This window comes from Lagopus muta, chromosome 1, assembly GCF_023343835.1.
Source record: "Lagopus muta isolate bLagMut1 chromosome 1, bLagMut1 primary, whole genome shotgun sequence".
In the NCBI taxonomy this organism is placed as follows: Eukaryota; Metazoa; Chordata; class Aves; order Galliformes; family Phasianidae; genus Lagopus; species Lagopus muta.
This window is the reverse complement of record NC_064433.1, coordinates 50752361-50778707: the sequence shown is the minus strand read 5'-3', so window position 1 is coordinate 50778707 and position 26347 is coordinate 50752361. Positions and strand designations below refer to the sequence as shown.

Below are 26347 nucleotides of genomic sequence, written 5' to 3'. Positions count from 1 at the left end.
TGATCTTGTAATTAAAAGTTCTGGTCAAGGTGATCTTCTTCTATTTCCTCCTGAAGGTCAGGAGATAGCAAGAAGATTGTAGTTAGAAAATTTCATTATGGTCATTCTCATTCAGGGCAAAGGAAAAAGAATAATTAGTCTGCCCTCAGGTTACATAAGAACTGCACATTTAGCAGGCCTAATCAAGAAAATGAAATACATAGCAGAGCGTGGAGATCTGGGAGATACTTATATCCAACATCAACATATTAAAAGTTCACAAGAAAGAGATGGGTGAAGAATTTATTTCATTAAAATGCAGTAAAATGGAGCTTACTCTGAAGTCTGATGATTACAGTTGTCAATAAATTTGTACAGTGAGGGATGCTGGTTGACTTTTGCTCCATTGAGATGAGAATTTTTTGGTGCTTGATGGCAGAAGGATAAGAAGAAACAAGGCATGCACTGAACATGGAAGAGAGCTAGAGGCTGAAGTGTGGAGGCAAATGTATTACAAATGAGAACTTTTTGGCTAGGGTGGATAAGATTTGTCACAACTTATTCCTTGCATTAGGAAATGATGGTTTCTCTGTCACTTCATTCCTTTTATTTGCTTCTTGGAAGATTTTAAACTCACATTACACAAATACTGCCCTCTGTGTATGAGGCAGAATGGTTAGGATTCTCCTTAGGTGATCTGTGACCTTGTCTTTGCGGATGGCAAATGTGGATTGTTTGGGACATATGAAGCTGAAAAATCTCTGGTCTTTGCAGGGCTTATGTCTTCCTTGTGTTGATCACTCCTTCAGAACTCACTTTCTACCTCCTGTGCCTGATTTCCTGGCACCTGTGTCTTTGACAAGGTTGAATTTCCTGACCATCCTTTCTGTTCCCCCTCAAAAATTTATTCTTCGGCTCCACCTCCTGGCTCATGGTCCAAGGGAAAGAGGATCCTTGGGAATCACAGGGGCTCAAGAAGGGATCAGAGGTATTAATTCTAGCATATATGCCTTGTTAGTGCAGTGATGTTATAGCTGGGGCTATGCTGGCCTACTCATACCGGCTTCCAGAGACAAGTGGTGAACAATAAAGAGTGAACAATGTCTCAGAGTTTTTGCGTTTTGCTGGGCTTTTGGTTTCTCAACAGTGGCAGTTTCAATACGTAACGGAACTCACAAAAGAATCTTTCTTTCTGACTGGTTTTACTGCAGTACTTCCTCAATTCAGTGGGGGTGGGGAAGTACAGAAGACACTGACACTGAAACACTAGAAAAAAAGATCTCTGAGGCCTTGCAAAGGAGTCTTGATTCACACAGGGACAAACACTGTGAGCAGGCTCCTCATATTCATTCAAGATCTACCTAAGAAGCAGAGGAACAGAGCTTAGCCATCTGGATTTGTGAAGCTGAAAAGCATGTCTCTTCCCCGACAGCTGCGAGAAAAGAGGTAACATGTCTGTCCTTCCTTCCTACAAGCCTCCATGTAACCTCTACGATCTGCGTGTTTAATTTGGCAGCAAGCTTCTTTGATGAGTCTCACAGGCTTCTTGTTACCATAGCTGCCTGGCTATTAGGTTTCTTAGTGCGGAGCACGCTATGTAAAAAGTTGGAGTGGACTTTCTTTCTCCTTTCCTAGGAAATGTTCACGACCTGGGACAACAGTGAGTCACTATCCTCTTTATAGCCACAAACAGTTTTGCTTTCACTGGGATTTGTGACATGAGTGTTTGTAATATGACTAGTTCTATCTCTTGATCTCCATGGCCACATCCCTCTTGACAGTACATGGTGGTATTTACGGTATTGTGGGTGGTGTTGATTCATGCCATTCTCCTTGTACAGCAAGGTATTGCAAGACTTTGCATCATTACTTCAGCCCTCCAGAAGAGCTGTGTGTTGCGGAAACATAAGACCAGAAGACGTAAGATTACTTTAACTTGACATTCCCTAGTGGATCTTTTTTACAGTTTGTTTTTTCTTTCTATCTCGCTCTTGATCCTTTTTATTTAAGTGTTAATATAAATATCACTCGAACAAGTGGTACAAGATGGAAGCAAAGGCAAATGTCTTCTGTTCATTGAAGATTTTGCGCCAGTGACAAGGTCCCATAGGAGAAAGCACCTGACAGTTCATTTGTTTTCTTGTGTGGACAATGTAGACAATAAACAATGTAGACAATAAATGTAGTCTGGTCACACAGCTGCTCTTTAGGTGTTCCTTCAGGGATCCCCAATCCTCTCCCTCCTTCCCGAGTGACTAAAATCTTTTCTTCTTGCTTCACAGTGATTTTGACCAGCTTCCAGATGATGTACCTGTTTCAGCTAACATTGCAGATATTGAGGAGAAGAAAGGCTTTACTAATTATTATGTAAGCAAGGAGATTTATCTCTATATGTTCTCATCTCTGACTGGTTTGGTGAATCTGGTGTAGCTGCTTTTTGGCATGAATAGTTCCACTCTGAAAACATCTCAGTGCTTGTGTTTTCTGAAGGGGAGACTAGTCTATCACACATTTAGTACAATTTATTTTGCTGGATGAAACCTGACAAAGGTGTCCTCTAATACTTCTTAGTTTCTAAATTCTCACCTAATTTCTGATTTATTTCCTGTTAGAATGTTGTAACCTTGGTGAATATAGGGAGGAAAGGAATTCAGACAGTGTAGAAGGGGAGGGTATTAGCTCCATCTTCCCATGGTTCTGGCAAGTTAGGATTCTGCCATCTACATGGTCTTCTATATCATATTTAGGTCTGACAGTGAGTCACGAAAGTGTGCACAGAAAAGGAATAGTACGAAAAGGGTGGAGATTTTCTGAAGAGGGGTTTTGAATAAGACCAGCTCAGTATGACCTCTGCAGACTGTGCTTTTTTTCCTGGAGACATTGCTCATAAAATCTTCCCACAGAAGTAAGCAGCTTTTACTTTAGAATGTTGTGATATTTTGCTGCTCAATCTCTATGTTTCCTGATGGATCCAACTGCAATGTGACTCAGAGGTCAGTGCATGGAAATCAAGGACTCTTACAGCAAACAAGTTTGGCAACAGATAATACCATAGGAGTTTGAGGGAAGTCATTAAAAGTAAATAGTCTAAGATGTTTTTTTTATTTGTTTGTTTGCTTTTGTTTTTCATTCTATCCTTACTTGTGTTCAGATTACATTGACCAGAATTTCTGAAAATGTGTACTTCAAAGTCAAAGAGAAAAATGAATGCCTTCTACTTTGAAAACCAGTTCATTTACATTTCTGTCTAGAGATAGAGATGTACATCCTACTATTGAAAGTGTTGGCTTTGATTCCTTGGTGTCTTCATTCTATTTCAAATGACAGTATTTATATTTACCTCCTTAATACGCTTTGCTCCTCTCTGAGGGAAGGTGTGTAAGCACAAAGTGTCATCTATTTGTTTCTGGTTTTCATGTGATAGAAAGCAGCCACGGAATATGATGTATAGGAAAGTTGAACCCATACTTATACCACGCTATGTGGTATTAAGCTGTTAATTTCTAGTACTTAAGCGTGCAGATGCTTAACTGGAACCTTGCCTTCCACTCTGCCTCTAAGGCAATATTCCCACCACTGTAACACTGCCTATTGTATGCCTCACTCTAATTTTTAAACTATTTTTAAGTCTGAATGTCAACCTGAGTCCTCTCTCTGTTTCAGATGTTTGTCATTGAAGTAAAGATTAAAAGTGGTGGCAGATACCTGATTTTCCGACGCTATCGTGAGTTCTATGCCTTACACACCAAACTAGAGGAGAGATATGGGGGGGAGAACAAGAATAGCCCTTTTAGCTGCACGCTCCCCGTATTGCCAGGTAAGCTGTGAGTAGCAAATCTGCACGATTAGTAGCTTTGTCCTTTCTTAGTCTGTCCTTGTGAGGAGGGCGTTGTATGGAAGTACACAAGATAACTATCTGGGACAAAGAATTAGTTCCCAGCTGTGGAAATTAGAGAAGTCAAGGCCATTGATAGTCCCTCCGCATGTGGTAAAATTCATATGGAAACCTAAAATCCTTTAGAAAATATCTATTTTCTTGGAGTTCCTGCTTTCTCTTAATTGCATTATTTCTCTGACAGCTTCCTTTTTTTTTTTTTTCCCCTTCAATAAGTGCCACTGGTTTTATGTTTCCTAGGGAAAGTTTATGTTGGGCTCAAACGGGAAATTGCTGAGAACAGGATTCCTATCCTAAATATCTACATGAAGGTAAAACTTTGTTATAAGATAGAGATTGCACTGAACACTGCAGATACTTTACCCCTTGAAATCAACAGAAAGAGATGTTACTGTTATAGTCCTTCATATCTGCTGCTCTCTGCACCTTTTTTCAGAAGACACAGTGTCCACACCACGGGACAATCTGCAATCCTAGTCACCAGATTGTTCAGACTGTAGGGATCCATTGGAATACGCACTCCACAAAGGAAGTGAAAACCTGCCTTCATGTCTAGATAGATATATTTACAAAACAAACAAACAGGATGTGTTTGGTGAATCTTAGGTGAATCTTAGGATGTTGCATGAATACGGGGTTAAGTTCACCTAAGGGATTAGTAAAGCAGAGTGAGCTTTGGAATATACCTGCTTCACAGTCAGGATAAAGCCAGCAACTTCAAGGTGAGAAATTATTGACTGCAGGTTAACGGGAACTCTGACTTTAAATCAGTAATGGTCTGAAGCATAGGTCAAGTCTGCCAGTACTTAAGATTGCCCTCTTTCCACAGTCATTCATGTTCTGAAAGGAAACACGAAGGAAACAATTTACTCCTGCAGTAAATCAGGCACACAAAGAGTGAAGCAATATGTTGGCCAACTCTAAGAGTAAACAGGAGAAACTGTCAGCTGTTCAGCCTAGTCCTGCTGAGGGAAAAGGGAGAGGAGGAAGATTTTTCTGGCAGCAACAGTGATCTTGTAGATCAGAGAAGCATATTTGGTACATGCAAATAAATAGAGAATTGATCTTTCCCACTGTTATTACTCCACTTCCTACTTGCTCTTGGCACAGAACCTACTCTGCCTACCTGTTTGGGTGTTGATGGATGAAGAGGTGCGTCTGTTCTTCTACCACTCCAATTTTGATAGTGAACAGGTGCCCAGAAGGCTGAGACGACTTCGCCCACGGACGCGTCGAGTGTAAGCGATTGACATGTTTTTTTCAGTTTGATGTAGGAGATGCTGTCCAGTTTTGTGAGGAAAGAGAACTGATGATCATCACTGTGTTTCCCAGAACAAAGGCAATCCATGAAGTCCTAATATAAGGATTTCTGTGGGAGAGCGAAAGAATGGCATGTCTTGCTTTCAAAAATGTAAAGTTTTTAAAGCGCGGGTGGTATTTCATTAAAAGGGAAATTAAAAATTGATGTTATAGTTTGCTTTCTCAAAAAAAAAAAAAAAAAAAAAAAAAAAAAAGCTCCCTAACCATTGATAATTCTTTAGAGGTAATATCTTGTGGTTTTAAGTTGAAGGAAGGAAGATTTAGGTTGGATGTTTAGGGTGAAGTTCTTTACAGACAGAGTGGTGAGGTGCTGGAACAGGCTGCCCACAGAGGCTGTGGATGCCCCGTCCCTGGAGGTGTTCAAGGCCAGGTTGGATGGGGCCCTGGGCAGCCTGGTCTAGTATTACATGGGGAGGTTGGTGGCCCTGCATGTGGCAGGGGGTTGGAGATTCGTGATCCTTGAGGTTCCTTCCAACCCAAGACATTCTATGATTCTATGATTCTATCTATTATAATGTTCAGGCCAAGCATAAGGATGCAGGCTTGCATCACTAAAGTCAATGTGAGTTTTGACACCAAACCAAATAAGATCTGGTTCAGACAATAAATGAAACTGAATATTCAGCCTGTTCTTGTCCTTTGTCTGAATACAGGTCTGTCTTACATGCCAGCGTCAGCACCCTTTGCTAAGTAGATGTTGTACCTCATTACCCTCCACAGAAATTAATTTGCTTTTCAACACAGAAAAGATGGACTTGCTTCCTTTTCACTTTCCCCAAAAGGTGCAAAACTTGTGAGTGTGTATGCATTCCTGAGTGTATGTATGACAGCAGTTTGAACTGAGTGCCATAAATGCTAGAAACAGAAATGCCCAGAAGGTAGAGTGGAGGGGCTGAGCAGTGCTGTAAAAGACAGGTCCAGCATACTGACTGTATTGAAAATTCCATCTGTTCTCAGCAGCAGACATCATCAGATTGCTGCTGCTCTGCACTGAAACCAGGAGAACTAGGGCAATGTTGTTGCATCCATATTTATTTACTTCCGTGCTGCACGCAGTCATGCGCTTTCTCCAGTGATCTGTGGCTTGTCTGCATTATAAATAATGATAATGTGGACACTGTACTGATCACGTAGTGTTTCTGATGACTAAAAAGACAAATTTACCTCCCTGTTTTCTCTTTCCAGTAAAAGCATTTCATCCCAACTGCCTGTTTTGGACCGTGTAACAACTCCTCGGGCTGAGGTGAGTAATTCACACAATCTGTCATTGAGGACAGAGATTAACTCTGTTTTGCTCTGGTATCTCTTTGATCAAGATGCCGCTTCCAATTAGAGCTTTGGGAAGAGAGGGAAAGTGAAATCGACACAGGAAGGCAATTGCTTTTAACAATAAGGAATGAAACACAGAATGGAAAGAAGGGCTCGTTCCTCGTTACATAAATAATAAGGAGGGCTGTTGTGAAGTCAGAATAACAGGAGATTCAAAACTGAGAGACATGTACTGCCAAATGGTCCACATTTACATAGTTACACCCATAAATTACATTTAAAGCAAACTGAAGCTTCGGTCTCATTGAATTCAGCATATGTTTGAAAGCTTTGCAAGTGAGGCATCCTGGCAATTTATGTAACATTAGAGTTCTACTGAAAGTGCCTATACTCTTCTCTTTTGCTGTAAATCGTCTTGGTATTAGACACATAGAACTACCTTGCAAGTGGTGCTTGTGGACTTGCTTTCCGGAACACGTGACTTTTTCACGTAATGTTAATAAAAAACATGCAATTGCTTTGAGGTTGTTTTGTTTCTATGCTGATGATAACAGCTGTCAGATCTGCCCATATCTCTTGGGTTTTGTGTATTCTTTTATTAATATTTAATCTACCTACCAAAACTTTTCGATAGATCAAAGAAAAGCTTTTGAAAGAGCTATTAAATAGACATATGAACTGCTAGCATGATAGTTATTGTCTCTTTTTATTAGGAGAACCGTAAAAGACAGCCTTTAGAGGCTCTGAAATTTGGCATTAATAAGACCAAAAGAACCATCACAACACCGAATAATAGGGAGCATCTTTTCATTTTTGCTCTTCTAAGAGCATTTAAATGACTGCTGTGTTCTCAAAGGACAATGGGTAGACGCGTGTTTTTGATAACTCAGCAATTTTAATTATTCAAGAACAGCTTGTTAAGATGGTGGAATATGTTTGCCTCTTTTTTTTTTTTTTTTTTTTTTTTTTTTTCCTCAAGGGGGCATCTAAGTTCCACTTTAACCACACATTAGTTTCGTGGACTTTCCCAAATCTCTCAGTTCAGCACACAGGCCTGAAAGCTAGGTGTAGAAAGAACATTTAGTTACCTTTAAATTAGGACACAATTCCAAAACTCCCTAAGGCTCTTTGTGACATTTTGCAGCAAATCACAAAGCTGTAAAACTACAGAAATAATACATTTTTGGTTTGATTCTCAGGATTTCAAGTTGTCAAGATTTCAAGCTGTCAATCGTTTTCAACTCTGCTGACTTACTTGCTTTAATGTGTTTTCAGTGTCTTCAATTCTCTGGTGCTCCATGTCCTGACACTTCTAGAATCGTAGCATGTAGTCCTTTCAGAGCCACACTTATCCCGATGCTCTCACTACTCCCACAAAGCATTTCTGTGTGTGCAGAGCAGGAGAAGGAATTGTGAGAACTGCACACTGCAGTCATTTATGTGACCTTAGTTCAGAAATAGATCTGCGCTGACAAAGTGCATGCTATTCTGCTGCTTACCTTCCGTCTGTGCACTTCAGGAGCAGATTAAAAAAAATTAATAATAATCAGATGTATAACTGTGAATTAATAATTTCAGTGTTATTGCTTTCCATAGGCACTATTTGATTTCTCTGGAACCAGTAAACTGGAACTCAGTTTCAAGAAAGGAGACTTGATCTACCTACTTAGCAGAGTAAACAAAGACTGGTTGGAGGTAAGGCTGTGGCAGTGGTACTGAATTATTGGCATACCTTTACATGAGTAGAAAGGGGCTTTCCTAGTCCTTGTGATCTTTCTCCTTCTTTCAAGGGGAAACTGTATCATAATTGTGTGTCACAGCCAGGAAGAAATCCTTGACTCCAAATTTGAAATTGTTTTCTCCTGTAATGGTTTTTAGCTTGCAAATTTCCTGCCCTCTACACTTCAGCTTTCATTTGCATTTTCTTCTGCTGGAATGTCCTTTAATTCTTTGGAAGTGATTAGAGCACAAAAAGGCCGCAGAAAGGAGATGGAAACTCCATTTCAGCGATTAATTGGTTTCTTGCCTCGGGGTGAGTTGCTATATACTTCATGCTTCATACCACAACACACGTCAGCTTAATTACAGAGAACTTGGGCAATGCAGCAGTGTTCTGAAAAAAGGATGAGGAGAACATACTGCGTCTTTGTTGATATGGCATCTCTGCTTGCTCGAACACCACAGCATTCCCTAGTAACCATCTGATGTTCATTTTTTTTTTGCACTCAGTTTCACTCATCTGCCTTGTTTTGGACTATGCAATTGTGTAATCCTTGTGTAGAGATAGCATCAGGTCACTCCCATAGTCTGTCTTTTCTTGCTTATAGAAGAACAATTCTTACTGTTGTTTCCATGGAAATTAATTAAATTTCAGAACTTATCACATGTAGCCAAAATTGCAAGTTTTTCTTCATGCTAACCCTTCCTGTAATTCCAGGGAACAGTTAAGGATGCCACTGGGATTTTCCCATCTGCTTTTGTGAAGATCATAAAAGATTTACCGCAGCAGGAAGAAGCAGTTAATAAAATACGCTGTTATTACTATGATGAGACAGTAAGCACTATCAGGTAACAATAAAATAGTCTTCCCAGTTTCTGCTGAAGAGATGCCAATATTCTCTTTCATGATATGCAATTATTAGATTTATCTGTGTTACAGGGATATATCAGTGGAAGAGAATCTGAGCAGCATTCCATTATTCAAAGATCTTATGGAACTGATAAAGTAAGTGGAAGCAGCTAGATGCCTATTTAATATCATTTGTCAAGTCCCTTCCAGTCCTAAATTTTCTACATTTAACTTGGCCATCACCATGTTTTGGATGTGAAACTCTTTTCAAGTGTTCTTAAGAGTGTGTAATGTGATTTGGCTGAGGCCCATCTGTGCAGACAGCAGTTTGCTTTGGGATTGTCAGCAAGTGTTGCATGCCACACATAAATGCCACACATGTTCTGGTCAGCATTTTCTATTTCTTGCTGTAAGACCAGAACCATGCTCCCAACCAAGGGTCTGTTGTCTAATATACTTCTTCAGGATGCAGAACATTACCTTATAATTTGTAAAACCAGTGTTGAAATAGTTTGAAGTAGCACTGAACATCAAAACATTAGAATATTGAATATCAGTAATATTGTGATATGAGTAAATATTCTTCCATTCCTTAACCTGCCCTTCTCTCATAAAAGGGAACCGCAAGCAGGCAAAAGTGGTGAGTAACCACAGTCAACTCATGTATGGGAATTTTTTCCAGCTCACACAGTAATCATGCTGTGCACATGGACTTACTGGAGATGGTTCTGTCAGGCTTCTTAGCTTAAATATAACCCAGCATGAATGTGTCTGTAGAATTTTTAGTACTAGCTGTATTAAGAATGCCAAAACACCCAAGGCTTAATGTGACTTTTAGAAAAATTAATTAGATTGCCTGTAGATCGTTCATCATGCGTCACCTCCCAGGCATTCCTTGACTTGTGGAAATCAATTCATTTCTTTTCTACCAGGCAGGAGTTTGACCAACATGACATTGTTTTGAATTACCGGGACCTCGATGGCGATCTGATCCGGCTGCTCTCTGATCAGGACGTTGAACTCATGGTGTCTCAGAGCAAGAAGAGGTCTGCTGAGAAGCATTTCTTCCCTTGGAAGTTGCACATCACTCACAAGGATGACTTCAGTGTCTACAGCACTAGTCCAGGAATAGGTGATACACAAACAGTTAGGGCAACATGAGTGCTGTAGGGTAGCAGTTCCAGTAGGTAGCTACATCATCCCTCAGGAATCCTTCTCTGCAGACAGTTTCTTTTAGCAAGGCTTTGAACAGAGCTTGAAAAGAGTCAACTTATCTTTCAATGTAAAATCTGTGCTTAGCTTTTTGAGCTGTTTAGCACTTCTCTGTAACAGAGATATCTTTATGAAGACCAGGGAAAGCGAGGAATAGAGAAGTAAAATTACTGGATTTGTTCACAAAGCAAGTCAGTGTTACGCTGCAATAAAGGTTGAGTGTCCTGAGCCCAAAATCTGCTCTAATCTCCATCCTTGCTTCTAGAGCCAATTACTTGCCCAGAATGTTTTCATAAGCTTTTATTTTATTTATTTTATTTTGTCCCTGACTGCAGTTCTGGAAGCATGAAGAAAACTTTATTTCAGCAAAGAAATTACAGCCTGGTTTTGCTTTCTTCTTTCCTTTGGCCCATATTTTGAATTCTGTAAATCAAATCTAGTATACTTGCAGTGTTACTTATTGACTTCACATAATTGTACAGTCTATTTGCTTCCACATTCTGGGATAAGTGATGTGATGCCTGTCCAAGTAGTAATCTCTTCTTGGTCTTCTTCTGCTTTCTAACCCCTCACAGCAAAACAGAACTAACAATAAATGACTGCATCAGACTTTTCCATAAATAAACTTATGCATTTGTTTATTTTATCAGTTTCTATTACATTTTTAAATTTTTATTTTTGGAGGGGGTGAAATAATTAATGATTTTTAAATTAATTAGTTAATTAATTTTGTTTAAGAAGGGAACTTGGAGAAAGAATTTAAATGTTACCTATTTAGCTTTTCTTAAGCAGTAGTTTGTTATTTAAAAAAGCCCCAAACCTTCTGGTCTTTTATTTATTTATGGTCATGCAGTTAAAATGTTCTTCTTGAACAAATTTATTGCTGCTTGTTAGAATAAGAAGTTATGTATGCTTTATGCAAATCCTACAATACCTAAAATACTGTATTATAAAAATACCATGCAGTCATGGTGCTAAAAGGATACCACCATGCATAAATATAATCAGGAAAAAGTACTGTACTTTAGATTTATTTCTTAATTTCTGTGGCATTATACTATACTTCCCCATTGAACCTCCCCCACTTACGTGTAGCTTTACATTAGTGCATATTTGTGTTGTAAATAATTTAAATAATTTATATTGAAAGATCAGTAAATAATTTCTTACTTGACTCTTTATTAAGTATATAGATCTAGCGATATACTAGATGTGTACAGACCTGTATAAGAAAATACTCCTTTTCCAAAGCACTGTTACATGCTGCAGGACACATCTGCTTTTCAGGCTCAAAAGCTCCACCTGAAGAATCCACACATATTGAATTTCAGTGCTAGATTATCTATCACAGAATCACAGAATTGTGAGGGTTGGAAGGGACATCTGGGTATTGTCTACTCCAACCCTCTGCTAAAGAATCTTCTCTACATTAAACCTACAGTAGGCAGCTTTCTTAGGGAAGAAGCCAGGCAGATTTTTAATATCTCTGTAGAAGGAGATTCCACAACCTTTCTGTGAAGCCTGTTCCAGGGTTCTGTCACTGCTGTCACAGTAAAGTAGTTTTTTTTCTCGTGTTCATATGGAACATTCCATGTTGCAGTTTGTGCCCATTGCCCCCTTGTTCTGCCACTGCACAGCATTGGGAAGAGCTTGGCCCCATTTTACTCCCACTCATTAGATATTTGCACGCAGTAATGAGATGCCCCCTCAATCTTCTGCTCCCCAGTCTGAACAGTCGCAGGACTCTCAGCTTTTCCTCATAAAGGAAGTGTTCCAGGTCCCCATCATCTTGGTGGCCCTCCCCTGGTCTCTCTCTAGAAGTTTCCTGTCTTTCTTGAACTGGGGAGCCCAGAACTGGACACAGCACTCCCGATGTGGCCACAACAGGGTAGAGGAGTGAGGGACAATAACTTCCCTTGACTTGCTGGCCATGGTTTCTGTAATGCACACTAGGATGCTGTTGGCCTTCTGGGCCACAAGGACACACTGCTGGCTCATGGCCAACCTGTTGCCAATCAGCACATCCAGGTCCTCTCTACAGAGCTCCTCTCCAGTAGGTCAGCCCCTCACCTGTATTGCTGCAGGAGGTTATTCTTCCCTACGTGTAGCACTCTGCATTCCTCTTTAGGTTCCTCATCAGGTTCCTCTTCTTCCAACTCTCCAGCCTGTCCAGAGCTCATTGAATGGCCGCACAGCCTTCTGGTGTGTCAGCCACTCCTTCCAGCTTTGTGTCATTAGCAACCTTGCTGAGAGTGGACTGCATCCCTTCATCCAGATCATTGACAAAGATGTTGAACAAGAGCAGGCTCTTCCCTGTGGAGAACATCACTAGCTACAGGCCTCAGACTAGACTTTGTGCTGGTGATCATGATTCTCTAAGATACTCATGAGAGACACAGATTGTCATTTTTTTTTCCGGTGATGTAAGATTTTGATGGACATTATTTTATCAAAATGTTATAAACTGTAACTTCTCACTTTTAAGGCAATGTAGCAATAGGGTTTGGGATGGAGATGAAATGACATGCAGTGATAATGTTAATAATCTTGCATCGTGTGATATTCAAGAGAATACATTGAAAACTAATTGGCAAATGTGCGTGTAAAAGTTCTGGCATGCAGGAACACAAGTTATTTGTGTAAGGAGTTCAACGGGGCTAATAATATCTGAAGGTTTTCGTGGGCAGCTAGATGCTAGTATAACCAGAGGCTTATCAAGTCTGTTTGAAGATGGAGGAGCTGAGGAAGAAAAGAAAGGAATAATGTCTTCTGGGAAACAAGAAATTTATTTTCTATGGGTAGAGGAAGAACCATAAAAACTTACTGGCCTTTGAAAGTCAGTGCAGGAGAATACTTTTCTGCATTTATACCGTAATGCAAAGTAAGTTCTGCTCTTCCAGTAAAGTAATGTAACTACAGCTTTTATATGAACACATCTTAGTAGTCAAAATGACACAGTTTCCTCAGATTCTCTCACAACCTCCTTGCTCTGTACTTGCTTCCCTTATTCAAGGAATATATATTTTTCCCCACTGCACACTGAAGTGCGTAAATACGTTATGTAGCTAAATCTGCAAAATATGGTTTTGATCAGAGTTCTATGGTCTAGTGGCAGTGCAGAACAAACAGACTTAGGAGTCCTCTTCTGTTTCTCGGGACTCATCTCAGCCCCCTGAAGTTTACCCATAGAGTGCAAGCCTGAGTTTTTTTCACAGAACCACAGAATGGTTGAAGGAACTTCTGGAGATCATCTAGTCCAAAGCCCCACTGAAGCAGGGACACAGTCCATGGTACGATGATAGATGACACAGTACCAGAAGCACAAAATCCAGAACCATGTCCAGGTGGATTTTTAAGATCTCCAAGGAGGAAACTCCACAGCCACTCTGGGCAACCTTTGCTGGTGCTCCATCACCTGCACAGTAAAGAAGTGCCCTCTGATGTTCTGACGGAACCGCTTGTGTTCCAGTTTGTGTCTGGCACTGGATATCACTGACAGGAGCCTGGATCCATTCTCTTTGCATCCTGTCTTTAGTTATTATACACATTGATGAGGTCCCCACTAAGCCTCCTTTTCTAGAGGCTGAACGGTTCCAGCCCTCTCAGCTTCCTTACACAGGACAGATGCCCCAGTTCCTTCATCATTCAATTAGATCTCAGTAGGGACTGTTCACAACCCTCTTCTACCAGTGCTACAATCACTAACACGTGGATTAGCAACGACATATTTCCTTCCTAATTTAACAGTTCCATCTAAGTAAGTACTTTGGGGCTTAAAATAGGAAGTACAGAATGCAGTTACAGGCAGCTGCTTTCCCTGAAAGGGTGTGGTCTGCTTCTTAGAAATTGGCATTTCAGTGTATAGCAGGTATATAAAAAGTATAGTACTTATTTTAAAGACTTAATTATCAGGAAAATCTTGTCGTTTATAGATTCCTTTGTAGGGAAGTGGCTGGTTGCTGCATCAGAAGATTCTCATACTGCTGGGGAAGCTGAACAGTGAGGGTCATCCACCAGGTTTTATCATCTGCCTCACAGACAACTCTGGATGCAGGTAAGGGAACTGCTTCTTTCTGGGGAAGGCAAAATAGCAGTCTTCTATCATGGAAAGTCTTGAGAGCTCTTAAGGGAAAGCTTTGCAATGATTATGCGAGGGCTCATAGAGCTGTTTCTGGTGTCAATAAGCAGCATTCAGGAATCTGAAAGTCAACAGAGATTTAAAAGGAGATCTCTCCATGTTCCTCTACAGTAGAAAAGAGCTAGAGTTCCCTGAGTACGGGGGTCTCAGCTCTGTAAGTTTATTATACTTTGGAGAAAGCAGTGAGAGATGGCCAGAAGAGCTAGTATTCTGGTACCAAAGAATGTGGGCCATGGTCTTTGAACTTCTCAATGTACTCTAGATCATGACAGCCCCCAAAAGAAGAGAAATAATTTATTTGAAATTGTTGCTAAAATTTGCAGCTTGTCTGCGGAGTAGCTGGAGCAGTTGCATGCTGAAGAGAAACCTGAAAGCAAATGAGTACAGCAATTCAATCACAAACTAAGGAAGTATGTGGTGGGGAATAAGTCTTTATGAAAAGCAAGAAAAGGAATTAACTTGGGGGTTCATTAAAAAGAATATAAACATAAAGAGCTTAAGGATGAAAGAATTTCCAGGTTGACATTATTCACAGGATAGGCCACTTTCTGATTAGTTTTAGCTGAAAGAATTCCTGTGCTTCCTTAGATATACACATTTTTACTTCTTCATTCTTTCCTCATGTTGCAGGTTCACACAATAAGAAAACTGGGTTTTTGTCTGTCAGTAAAGGCTTTGTAGACATTCTGTCTGAATTTTTACAAAGTAAATACGTGGAAGGAGGTCTTTCTGAATGTCACTCCATAACAGTGCAACGCTTTAAGTTCCCTAATTCAGTTTTACTTCTCTTTACATGAAATGAAAACAAGAAGCTCCATAACAAGACAAAAGAAGAGTGGGCAGTGAAAACGTTTATTTTTAATGAAAACACGATTTCAAAGGACAGTGTGAAGATGAAAGGGTTTTTCATCTTTTTGCTAAATCTGTCATTGGTCTTCAGTGACCAAGCCATTAATGGTGAGTTTCAGATTTATAATTTCTTTTATTTGACTCCTGCCTTTTTCCTCTCTTTTTTGTACCTGACTCACTCTTCCCCATTTTCTACTTTCTTTTGCTCCCATCCTCTCTGCTGTAGGACAACAAGCATTCTGAACAAAAGCAGTCAGTTTGTGGCAGGTGCAGGTGCAGGTGCAGACAAATAGGTGAGAGTGTGGAAATCGGTTGCAAAGAAGTCCCACAAAGATGAAATAATCAGCACATCCCCACTAACTGTGATATTCACTATGCCCAGAAAGCTGTCTCCGCCTGGAAGTGATACTTTGGCCAGAAACATGTCTTGCAGGCTCAAAGGTCTCGCTTCACTGTTGTTGTACCTTGGCTTGACTCTTTGGTACTGTGGAGATGTGGGGAAGGAACACAACTTCAAACATATTTTCACCAAGGGTCATTATTTGGTGCCATCAGAAGAGTGTTGTTCTTGTTGAATTTCCCATTCTGATGGCAGAATCACTGTCCTTCCTGCTAGCTCTCACTATTTCCATTTGTAAGCAGTGCATCTTTATTTTGGCTGGCATCCATTTCAGAAAGTGTTCCGATGGAGAGCTTGAGGTGCCACAATGACTACAGCTCACTTGTGACGTGCACATGGAAGGAACACTCTGAGGCTCATGCCCTCCTTGGTTTGACTCTGTACCAAAGGAATGTTATTAAAAAGTAAGTACCTGAAATGAACTGTGCAGGAAAAACATCCAAAAAGTGTTTGGCCACAACACTCTTTTGGAATCTCTGGGCCGGCAGTCGGGTTTTCAGAAAGTGACAGCTGTTCTTGGGTTACAGTCAAAGTCGCACTTGCTTCTGATGCCTGTCCTAAAAAGGGGAGGGGAAGACTTCTAATCATGTGCCAGTGGAGTTAATTTGATCCTAGTTTCAATAATTTTCCCCTAAGTTTGTAGCAGAATCCTGGATAGGATATAAGAAGGGGCACGCAGATGGCTGTCCAACGAGGTAGAGAAGATAGATTGAGAAGAAGAGCGGGCTCAGGAGTGCTTCATAAACCTACCAGGCAGAGACGTTTCCCCAGTTATTTTGCCTGTTTAGGGTCAACACTGAGCGTATGGCTTTGTTCACTTCTGAAGACCCTGAATAGGCTATGCTTATGAAAGTGTGGGTATGGGTAAGTTCATCTGTGCTATCAATCTTCCTCCCAGAGATACCAGTCTGTTTATGAGAGTATCTCTATGCTGCATCTGTTTCCTTATGAAAAGGGAACAGCATCAGCAGACTTGATCAGCTGTGAGGGTAAGAAAGGCCGAACAGGGAGGAACAGTCAAGGAAGAGAAGAAGATAAAGATGGAAGGCAGAGAAGAAAATGTGTTAGCATCTTGGGATACAGAAAGGAAAGGGAGAAGAGGGAACACTTGATTTTATTGTAGGTAAGAGAGTATTGGTACACCTAAAAGCAGGTGAAATGAGCTGAAGGTCTTTGGAAAAGGACCTTGAGGGAAATTATTTTGAAAAAAAAAAAAAAAAGAGAAGGATAGAAAAGATGAAAGAAAATTGCTCTGCTGTTGGGAGTCTGCTCTGGAACATTGTTTTATGATGGAGGGTTTTCAGTGGCTGATACAGGAATCATGACCAATCAGTCCCTCCCTTTCTTCAGAAATATGCCTGGCTTCCTCACTAGTACCCAACTTTGACAGCTATCAGTACTGCTGAACAATGCCTGCTGACGTATGGATGGCTCGGAGACCTCATGCTGTCCTGAAGGACAGTAGCTGAGCTCCAGTCGCCACGGCTTTATCTGTACGGGAACAACGGGCATGAATTCATAGGCTCATGCAGAAGTTCAGAGGGTAGAAAAAGGAGAACTGCATCTCTTCAGCAACTCAGACCTGTGCAAGCACACAAAGCTTGTCTACTTCTGACTACCATAATATATTGTTTTTAATCTTGATGATGCTTTTTGGCCTGGAGGAAGGCCATCTAAAGTGATGCCTAGCATTCTGGAGGAAGTTAATGAATACATCAGGTCTCTTGACAGAACAGAACTGCTAAGGCTTGAGAAGTACATTTTGGCTGAATTAAAAAAACGCTTACGTGTCTTTCTGGGACTGCCAAGGGAATTCCTTCCAGAAGCTCAGGATCGTCAGAAACTTCCTTGCCTTTCACTCAAAGTAAACAATGCATTTCTCTGATGTTCTTTTCCATCAAACTACTTCTCACATAGAATTGTGAGATTATCAAGGCTTAGACTGGAGGCCAACAAAACTAGACTGACATGAGAACAGAATATTATGTTGTGTACATTGAAATGAAAACGCATTTGATAGAAGATTAATGGTGATAAAAATGTTAGTAATGGTAATTGGTGCAAAATGGGGATATCAGTGATAATGAGGATATAACTTCCCACATAAATTAGATAATCATGATGGGATGGAATTATCTGCTGACATTTAGTTTTGCCTGAACTACATAGGACCAGATCAGACCTTTATAGACACTTTTTCTATTCACACAGTGACAGTGAGGAAATGCATTGTCAAAAGGAGCTGGAAGAAGACTTATCTGAGGCTTCAGACCCCTACAGCCATTGGATTTGTTGGAAAACAGTAGAATATTTTGGAATTGGAGTGGATGAATATTACAGCTTCAAACCCAAGCAGAATCTTGAAGCACAACTACAAGTTCACCTTTTCCAAAATGGTAAGGAATAAATTCCAAGGCAAACTTTCAAATGCTTTTGGGAGAACAGGTGGACGTTGGAGGGACACACAGCAAGCAGCTCCCTACTGCTGGAACTGATAAGATATTGTGAAATTGAGGAAGCTTAACTGCATGTTTTGTTCCCCTCTTCATGTTTCTCTCCTCCGATTGCATCTCATGTTGTTAAGTGTTGTACCTTCATCTTCCAGTTCAGCTCCTTCCCCCTCAGAACCTCTCAGTCCGAGAAAGTTCAGGGGACTTCCTGCTGACCTGGACAGCACCTGATGGAAGCCAAGGGCTGGGCAGTGCATTGGAGTATGAAGTTGCTTACAAGCGGGACTGGGAGTCCTGGGAGGTAAGAGCAGGAAGAGCTGGCCTGACCTGGCCCTGGCTGCAGTCTCGTGGCTTGTTGAGAGCTTATGTTCAGTGCCATGCAAATGAGCAGCCTTTCTGTTCTCAGGTACTATGAAGAGTTGCAATAAATGCTGATGTAGGCCATGTGGAAGAGACTTTGTTACTACCTGCAAGTGACTTTCCTGGTGAAATACCACTTGTCCTGACTTGAATGCAAAAATCAATTCTTCACTGCGAAAAAGCAGTGCAATTGGGTTTTGAGTTGGAATTTATTTAACCCTGCATCCCTCCATCATGAATTGAAAGCACGTTTGAAGAACAGCCTGTGGGCTCATGGGGGAGAAAGGCAATACACCTTGGAAATGTTTCACGCGTACAAGACAGCTTGAGATGCATCTGTGCTCCTTCTCTGTCTTCCCTACACCCCTCACCACTGATTCCTGTTCTCCCTCCTTTCCCCTGCTGACAGAAGGCTGCTTCATGCCTGCTCTCCAACATCACTCATTGCCATCTCAGCCACCTCATCCCAGGGAGCAGATACATCGCCCGTGTGCGAGCCAGACCGGAGCAGGGCACAGGTTTCTCCAGGCAATACAGCGAGTGGAGCACAGATGTGTCCTGGGAGACCCCCGAAGGTAAAGGGGGATGGAGTAGTGCTGTGCAAGGCTGGGAGGACCAGCTTTGCCCCCTGCAGAAGGTCTGGAGCCCTTCATGGGTCCGGATTGTGACTTGGGATGTAGCTCATGAAGAAGTCTTCTTATTGCCTTCCACTGTGGTGTTGGTCTTCCACTTGGAAGGATTGCTATGTCCTAGAAGGACATGGAGAAGTTTGAAATGCGAGCAGGAGCAAGAGCCTATCTTGCCCCTTTCAGTGTGCTTTGTGTTCCACCCCATTGTATGGTACCTGCTCATGCAAGACAAAGGCTTTCACTGGACTTTTCCTTCCTCTTAGCATGCTGTGATCTTCTCTGTAGGTGGCATTCATCCCAGGAACCTTCGTTGCCTCTTCAATGGTGCGTATCTGAAGTGCAGCTGGGAAGTGAAGGAAGCGATTGCCAGCTCTGTCATCTTTGGCTTGTTCTTCAGGGCCACTCCAGCATCAGCGTACGTGATCTGCCAGTGGCAGCATACTTACCTCTGCCCATCCTGCTGGGCTGCTGCTCTGTGCCATTCCTGCTGATCTCAGCACCGCCTTCTTTTCTCCCTCAGGGAAGAGGAGTGCTCTCCTGTGTATGAGAAGGCTTTGCCCCATGTCCCATATGTGGTGCAGAGCTGTGGGATCCCTGTTAGCAACATCAGCAGTCAGAGCCAGTACCAAGTGTCTGTGCGGACCAAGACGGAGGAGAAACTGATAGAAGCCTATAAGAACAGTGAGTTGCTTTGGAGAGTCTTGGCTCTCCTGGGAGTTTTTTTGGAACAGTGCCTGTGTGGGCAAGACGTGATGAGAGCAGTGGGAGTGAGGAAAGGTGTTTGGGAGGAAGAAGAGATGTGACTTGGTAAGGGAAGCACGTGGTTGATGTTGTGGGTCAGACCCAGTGGAGCTCCTGGGGGTTTGTGAAGTGATCCCTGGAGCACAGCATGAGATAGGGCTGATGTGCTGCGTGAGGTGTGCCAGGTTTAGCGCCTGTACCTGTAAGCATCTGGAAGTACTGGTGGTGTTTTCACAGACAGGAGCTCGGGAGAGGTTCTTGCAAAGGTAGAAGCTGGGTGTGCTTGTTGATATGTACTCTGGGATATCCTCTGTGTTCTAGTTAAGGTGCTGCCACCTGCAAATGTGTCAGTGGAACTGATGAGAAACCAGGAGTATGAACTGAGGTGGAAAAAACACACTTTACGGTATGGTTTCATAAGACAGCAGTACGAAGTCCAGTTCTGGAAGCACAACCAATATGACAAAGTGAGTGATAGCAAGTGCAGGAGTCCTCGGTTTCTCTGCTTTGCGATTGGGGATGTCAGTTCCTCTCACCTCTTTCATTTGTGCTTCTTTCCTCTCCCCAGACCTTGAAGACCATAAAAATTACCAATGATGAACCTCCCTTCATCTTCACTGATCAGATGTTGTCAGCTTCTACCACATACAGGGGAAGAATGCGTGCAATGGTGAATAATCAGGATTATCGGGGCTACTGGAGTGAATGGAGTGAGGAGTTCACCTGGGAAACTGAGAATGGTACTTTTCACCTGGGTGGTTTTTGTCAGGTTTTTGTACGGTTTGTGGACGAATTGCCTGTAGAGAAACACCTGCATTCTTGTGATGAACGTTGCAGGCAGATCTGGCCATGTAACTGTGGTGGGGCTGCTTAAAGTGGTCACTGTTCTGCTTGCACCCTTTCCATTTTACACAGAGGCTGTGGCATTGAATAAAAGACACATAGGAGTGTACTGGAGATGCAGACCATATCATGTTCTTGCAGTTTCTGGAGTTAGAAGCAGAATGCCCATGATTACTATGGTCACATGCACAAAGATATGTGACATTCTAGAATTTGTCCCTGGGCAGCTTGAAGTAGCAAGATGTTCACCTCGATGTTCATCTACATCCATTAGCGGAAGGAGCTCAGGAGAATCTCTGAGATTCCCATCTCTCCAGGACTGTACAAAGTCAGGCAACCTAAGACCTCTGTAGACCTCTAACGTTCACCGTGAATTCTGCTACCTCACCAGGCTTTTGTTGGGATAAATTATTTTCCCAGTGAAGTCAGTGAAGACTAGAAAAAGAATCAGTGAGGGAAAAGATGACTTCCTTTGGTCATCAATTAGGTATTCAGGACACATTTGTTCTCTTCTACTTCCCAGATATGCTTTCATGAAGAATCACCTGAATGCAAAACTTCTTATGGGAAGGGGGGCCTCAGATGCTGACTCCCCATTTCTTCTTTCTCTCTTTCAGTTCTTTCACCAGTGGTTCTCCCATTGATGCTGCCAGTTCTCATCATCACTTTGCTCACTGTTGCTTATTGCAGCTTTAAGTACTTACTCAGGTAAGTTTGTGCCCTGAGAAGGCAATTTAGCTGTGTGTTGGCCACGGGGAGTGGATAAAGGGTGAGGCACTGCTTGTCTGCTCTGAGAGTGGTCTATGCAAAGAGAAGCCTTGGTGTGCAGTGTCAGCCTTGTGCATGGCTGGACACTGGTGCGAGTTTGCTGCTGGCCTCCCAGGCAACGGCAGGGCCACGCAGAGCAGCATGGTGCATGAGGTGCAGTCTCTTCTTCTTGCCACACTGAGACACGAACCTTGAAAACTCTGTGTTGTTGCAGGCAGAAGAAGCTGTGGGAGGAAAAGATTCCAAACCCCAGCAAGAGTCTGCTGATCCAGAGTTACTTGAAGGTAAGAGGCATCTGTGCCTTTGAAGGTTCATTATTTCTCTTCTTCATGAATCCCAATAATTCCAAGAGCTCCTCTTTGTCACCTAATCTGCAAGGAACGTATGCTTCAATTAGTCTGTTCCTTGTTGCTCAGTCCATATGTAACAGAAGCCAGATTGTGCATTTATACCTGCAGACTTATTAGTGTTGTGCTTGTCAGCATGACAGTGATGGAAAGTCAAACTAGGAAAATTTCAGTATTATATCTCCTGTGCCTGAAGATAAACTGTTTCTGTTTCCACTAAAGACTTATGTTAAGTTTTTTACATGATCTTTCAGTAAAATCTGGTTTTTCTTTCCCCCCACATTCCAAGAAACAGCTTAGCGGACTTGTTTTTAATCCTTCATCTGTTTCTCTATTTGTAAGAGTTATCATTGCATGGGTTTGAATTTGCATGAAGCCATAGCTCTGTTTATTGTAGTGACATCCTGCAGCATTTATACGATCTTTCAGAGAACAGCTCCAATCACCCGAGCTATATAGTTTTATGTGAGGTCAGTAGAAAGGCAATTTGGCTTTGAATCAAGATTCTTCTGGAGAAGTGAAAGCACTTACCAGTCATCTTATTGAAGTTCTATCCAACTTTACTAGAGTGCATTGCCAGATGCTTTCACCTCTGCTAGCTATTTTCCTTCTCCCTGATTCTGCTGCTGATAAGACACTTATCTTTCCCCATGTCTGCTTTCTATTATTTTTCCAGAAAGTTGCTCTAGGAAACAGGCATGCAAACAGCCAGCTGGATTTCAACAAATGCAGCCTTGTGGAGAACGTGGATCAGCCTAGCTTCCTTCAAGTTGTGGACAGGTAAACGAAGAGAACATTGTAGTAACACTGTGAATGACATGCTCATAGAGCTCCCTAACTCATGGGAAGCCATAGCCAAACATTCTGTCACCAAAAAGCTCAGGCTTTTTTACACTACTTTTGAGCTTGGGATACAATTCTGTGCGCTCTGATGTAACTTGCTCAGCTGTACAGATCATTCTGACCATATGCATAGCTACCACAGTGTTCTACTAAGCTTGTGTTTCTGCTCTGTGTTTACCACAAATACATATCTCATCAGCAATTTTAACTGTCCCTCCTTCAGGCAGACGAAGATTTTGGCGGAGTCCCCTGAAGTGCAGACTGAAAGGACAGAGGTTTCTACTCCTGCATTGGACCTACAGAACCCATACCATGCTTTAAATGTGCCAGAGCATGCCCCAGTTGTCTGCCCAAGTCCGATTCCTGGCTATTCATATTCTGTTTCAAGGACAAACTGTGCTGACACAAGTATAACTTCCCAGACAGCAATCACTTGCTTTGCTTTCAACGGCCCATACTTGTACAGCCCAGCGAGGTCTTCTCAGCCTGAGATGCATCAGACCCTGGACGTGAGCTTGAATCCAATGGGAAAACGGGAGAAAGCAGTGTCCCTGCAGTATGTGACCCTTCCAGACAAAGCCAGCCCCCAGGCTGCACAGAGGCAGGAGCAGCCGGGAGCAGGTCCTCTGCAGCCCTTCCTGCTCCCAGAGCAGAAGGAAGCGCTGCAGTACCTCAACAAGAAGGAAGTTTCACCACTTCCCTCCACCTGTGGGAAAAGCACAGACGTGAGAACAGAAGAGCAGAAATGTCCAGAGGCTCCTGGCTGTCCGACATTCCTTCAGCAGTGTCCCTTGGAGTACATCACCACAGACAGCCTGTCACTGCCATCAGCCAGCAGCACCACACACCTGGCACTTGCCCCTGCTGGGGGGAAACCCTGTGATACACAGGAGCCCCAGCCCTCCAGTGACTGCTCTTGCCATGAGGTTTCTCCTGAGCAATTTGGTGTCATGCTCCCCCCTTCAGGCCAAATATCAGCCTCTCCTGAAATGCACCTGGATGCATTTGGAGACTACCTTGATGTCCGTTCAGGTCACCATGGACCTTTAGAACTCTCAAAGATTTCTTTGCCCTTTCAGCAGAAGGGAAGCACTCTCCCTAAAGAGCAGCCATTGTCTGAGGGTAATCTTGTGGTGTTAAATCCTGACAGCACTGAGCCAGTTTTCCTTTGCCAGGTTGGTGACTATTGCTTCCACAGCCTGAAATCTGGTGAGAAGACGCGTATGAGTCAGGAATATCCCCAAATCAAGAAACCTTCTGGAGGCAGGACAGTACCTGGGAAACCTGTACCAGATGATGAATTCATCACTGGCAAGGAAGGGGATGTATCAAAAATGCAGGCCATTCAGCTTTTCAAAAGCCTCAAATCAGATGATTATTTCTCCTGGCAGCAATCTCTGAGGATCACAGAAATCTGCTAAAGGAGCAAATATCAATGAATAGCAAGGCTAAGAGTAACTGAAGGAGGTGGCAGCTATCTGATATAAACCAACTCAGCAAATAAACAGAAATTCCTTTTTCTGACTTCCAGTGCAACATGTTGAAAGCCATGCCAATCAATAGCTTGATCTCATCCTCAATTTCCTTTGCAATTTTGTCATGAAAGACCATCCAAATATCATCACTATGAGATAGTTCTTGTTTTCTTAGATTCTTGGATTATCTACAAAATACACTTCAGCCTTCTTATGGTCCTGCACTGGTTGCATTCATTTTACCATAGCCCCAGACTACCTGGAGCAAAACCTGTTGGAAGAAATGCTGACTTGAGTTTGTGAAATGATATCAGGTTGCAAGCCATTTGGAGACCTTTGTTATATAAGATTGTTTCAAGTAATTTTATAATCTTCTGTGTGTGTGAAATAGATCAAAGACTCATCAAGGACCGTTAGTTATTTCTACCTTTTCACTACTAACATAGGTTAGGTATCATCTCAGATGAAAAATCACCAGACAGTTATAGAAGCATAAATTGAAAATGAGAAAAAATGGCCAAAGTCCAGGAAAACTTTCTTAATTTAAGATGTGTTGTATCATGGTGTATTCTTAGGATAAGAAGAAAACATTACTGAGATACATGAAATAGGCTCTGGGGGACCATAGGGAAGATACATCACTAGAAGAAAACCCAAGGACTCATTCAGTACAGAGAGGAAGGGAAAGGGACAATAACAGAGAACGACGAGAGAAAAGCTGTGAAGGTGCAGAAGCCTGTGTCTGGTGGGGCTTTTCTATTTCTCATTGTGTGATTTTCTTTTAAGTTCATCAGCTGTTTAAGCTCGATATAATTCATCTTAACCATGTGACGTGTTCTTTCTTTTTTTGTTCTTCCTAAGCTGTATTGGAAAAGAGGAACCACTTTTTTACTTATTCTGTTTCTGTAAAGAAAGTGTTGCAAGATAGGAGCACAGAATTGCCACTCTGTGATTAGTAAATGGCTTTGGTTTTAGATCTGAAGATAGACTTGCCATTCCAAATATATATATAATTTTATCTAATAAAATATATTATTTCTTCTTACAAATCTCTTCTTTCATGCCTTAGGAATGTTGTACTTACAACATTACTATTAGCTCTATTGAATGGACCTTAAAAGATTCTGTAAGTTCAGAACTGTCACCTGTAAGTTGACCTTGCTGTATTATTTGACAGACCTGATGAGAAGGAGTTCTGTGTTTGTGCCTGCTGATTCCTCCTGCTGATTTAATGGGACAGTGCTGATTCAGAAATTGCAGAGAAATGCATTATTTTTTCACAATTTAATTGCTTACTAATTTAAATCTGAAAGGAGGCCAAATTCAATTTGACATTCTTGATGGGAATAGGTATACAGTTGCAGCCTCTAACAGAGAATATGGAATGAGGAACACCTTAAATGATTTTCAAGTTTTTTCAGTCTCTTTGGCCTTTTATGTGTAAGAAGGCTAATTTCTTCTAGGCTGTGTGGTTGTGCTCTAGCTAGGCTGGTACGAAAAAGGAGATGTTCAAATTCATATGCAACTCAGGTATCTGGATTCTGATCTCTGATAGGCATCAACTTGGAATCAAAGCGTCCATAGGCTTTGTTTTTGTCTTACATTCCTTCCTGAAGTAAGCATCTCAATTAATAGCGTAGATCACCTTTTGCAACTCTCTGATTCAACTTCAAAGATTTCTGCCTCTGTTTTGACAGTAAGAAATTTTCTCTTTCTTACTCTTAGGTAATAACTTCATTATTGCTTCGTAAGAATAAACCTCAACCAGAAATGTATTACCTGACTTTGCATGAGATTAAGTTGCAAAGTACATTGTGACCTCAATAGTTCCAATGCCAATCCATGTGGAACGAGTCAGTTGTTGTGTTTTTGCAAGTCTGGGGGTTGTCTTTTACATGAAGAAGGAAACTGAGGGTGAATGGTTTAATAGAAAAGGAAACAGGAATGGAAAGCCCACCGAGGTCTCAAAGAACAGCAGCTGGATAATTTCTGAGAAAACTGTATCTCTACAGCGTAATGCAAAACAAGCCCAACCCACCCTGACAATTGCTGTAGACTTTCTTGTTCACACAATGTCAAATGCATTTGTACACAGTCTTTTTCCTATGAGTGTCCAATGATTAATCTCTGATTCCTCTCACTCCCTATGATGCTGTTTCAGCACCTAAAGACATTGTTTTCTATGTGGAGGAAAGTCCGTGATATAGGAACACAGATGAACACAACGGGGCCAAACAGTCATTTCATCCTGTCTGATATT

General features: G+C 41.8%; 3 protein-coding genes across 5 annotated transcripts in view; all 3 read left to right on the top strand.

Moving 5' to 3' along the window:
• Window positions 1–1191: 1191 nt before the first annotated feature.
• NCF4 (neutrophil cytosolic factor 4) lies at window positions 1192–11130 on the top strand. The gene is made up of 10 exons (XM_048962374.1): window positions 1192–1425; window positions 2262–2346; window positions 3643–3796; window positions 4115–4185; window positions 4985–5112; window positions 6380–6437; window positions 8060–8158; window positions 8901–9031; window positions 9123–9188; window positions 9965–11130. The coding sequence occupies exons 1-10, from the start codon at window positions 1394–1396 to the stop codon at window positions 10191–10193; spliced, it is 1053 nt and encodes a 350-aa protein (XP_048818331.1). The 5' UTR covers window positions 1192–1393; the 3' UTR covers window positions 10194–11130.
• A 681-nt stretch (window positions 11131–11811) lies between these two features.
• Window positions 11812–26347, top strand: part of CSF2RB (colony stimulating factor 2 receptor subunit beta) — a 28197-nt gene continuing 13661 nt past the window's right edge. Inside the window, exon 1 of one of the 2 annotated variants that reach the window (XM_048962355.1) lies at window positions 11812–14001. The gene's annotated coding sequence lies outside the window, so the exon portion shown is untranslated. Of the gene's footprint in view, window positions 14002–14022; window positions 14113–26347 lie in introns of those variants that run through there. The other variant, XM_048962351.1, reaches the window with a different exon arrangement.
• On the top strand, window positions 14093–25862 carry LOC125700958 (cytokine receptor common subunit beta-like). Of its 2 annotated transcripts, none has more exons than XM_048962344.1 (14): window positions 14093–14298; window positions 15195–15339; window positions 15906–16035; window positions 17843–18027; window positions 18237–18382; window positions 18851–19016; window positions 19356–19485; window positions 19591–19751; window positions 20133–20278; window positions 20380–20551; window positions 21272–21362; window positions 21637–21706; window positions 22446–22549; window positions 22836–25862. In XM_048962344.1, exons 1-14 carry the CDS (start codon window positions 14293–14295, stop codon window positions 24031–24033), a joined length of 2850 nt encoding a protein of 949 aa, XP_048818301.1. In that variant the 5' UTR covers window positions 14093–14292; the 3' UTR covers window positions 24034–25862. The 2 variants fall into 2 exon arrangements, with proteins under 2 accessions (XP_048818301.1, XP_048818292.1); XM_048962335.1 differs by having other exon boundaries at window positions 15192–15339.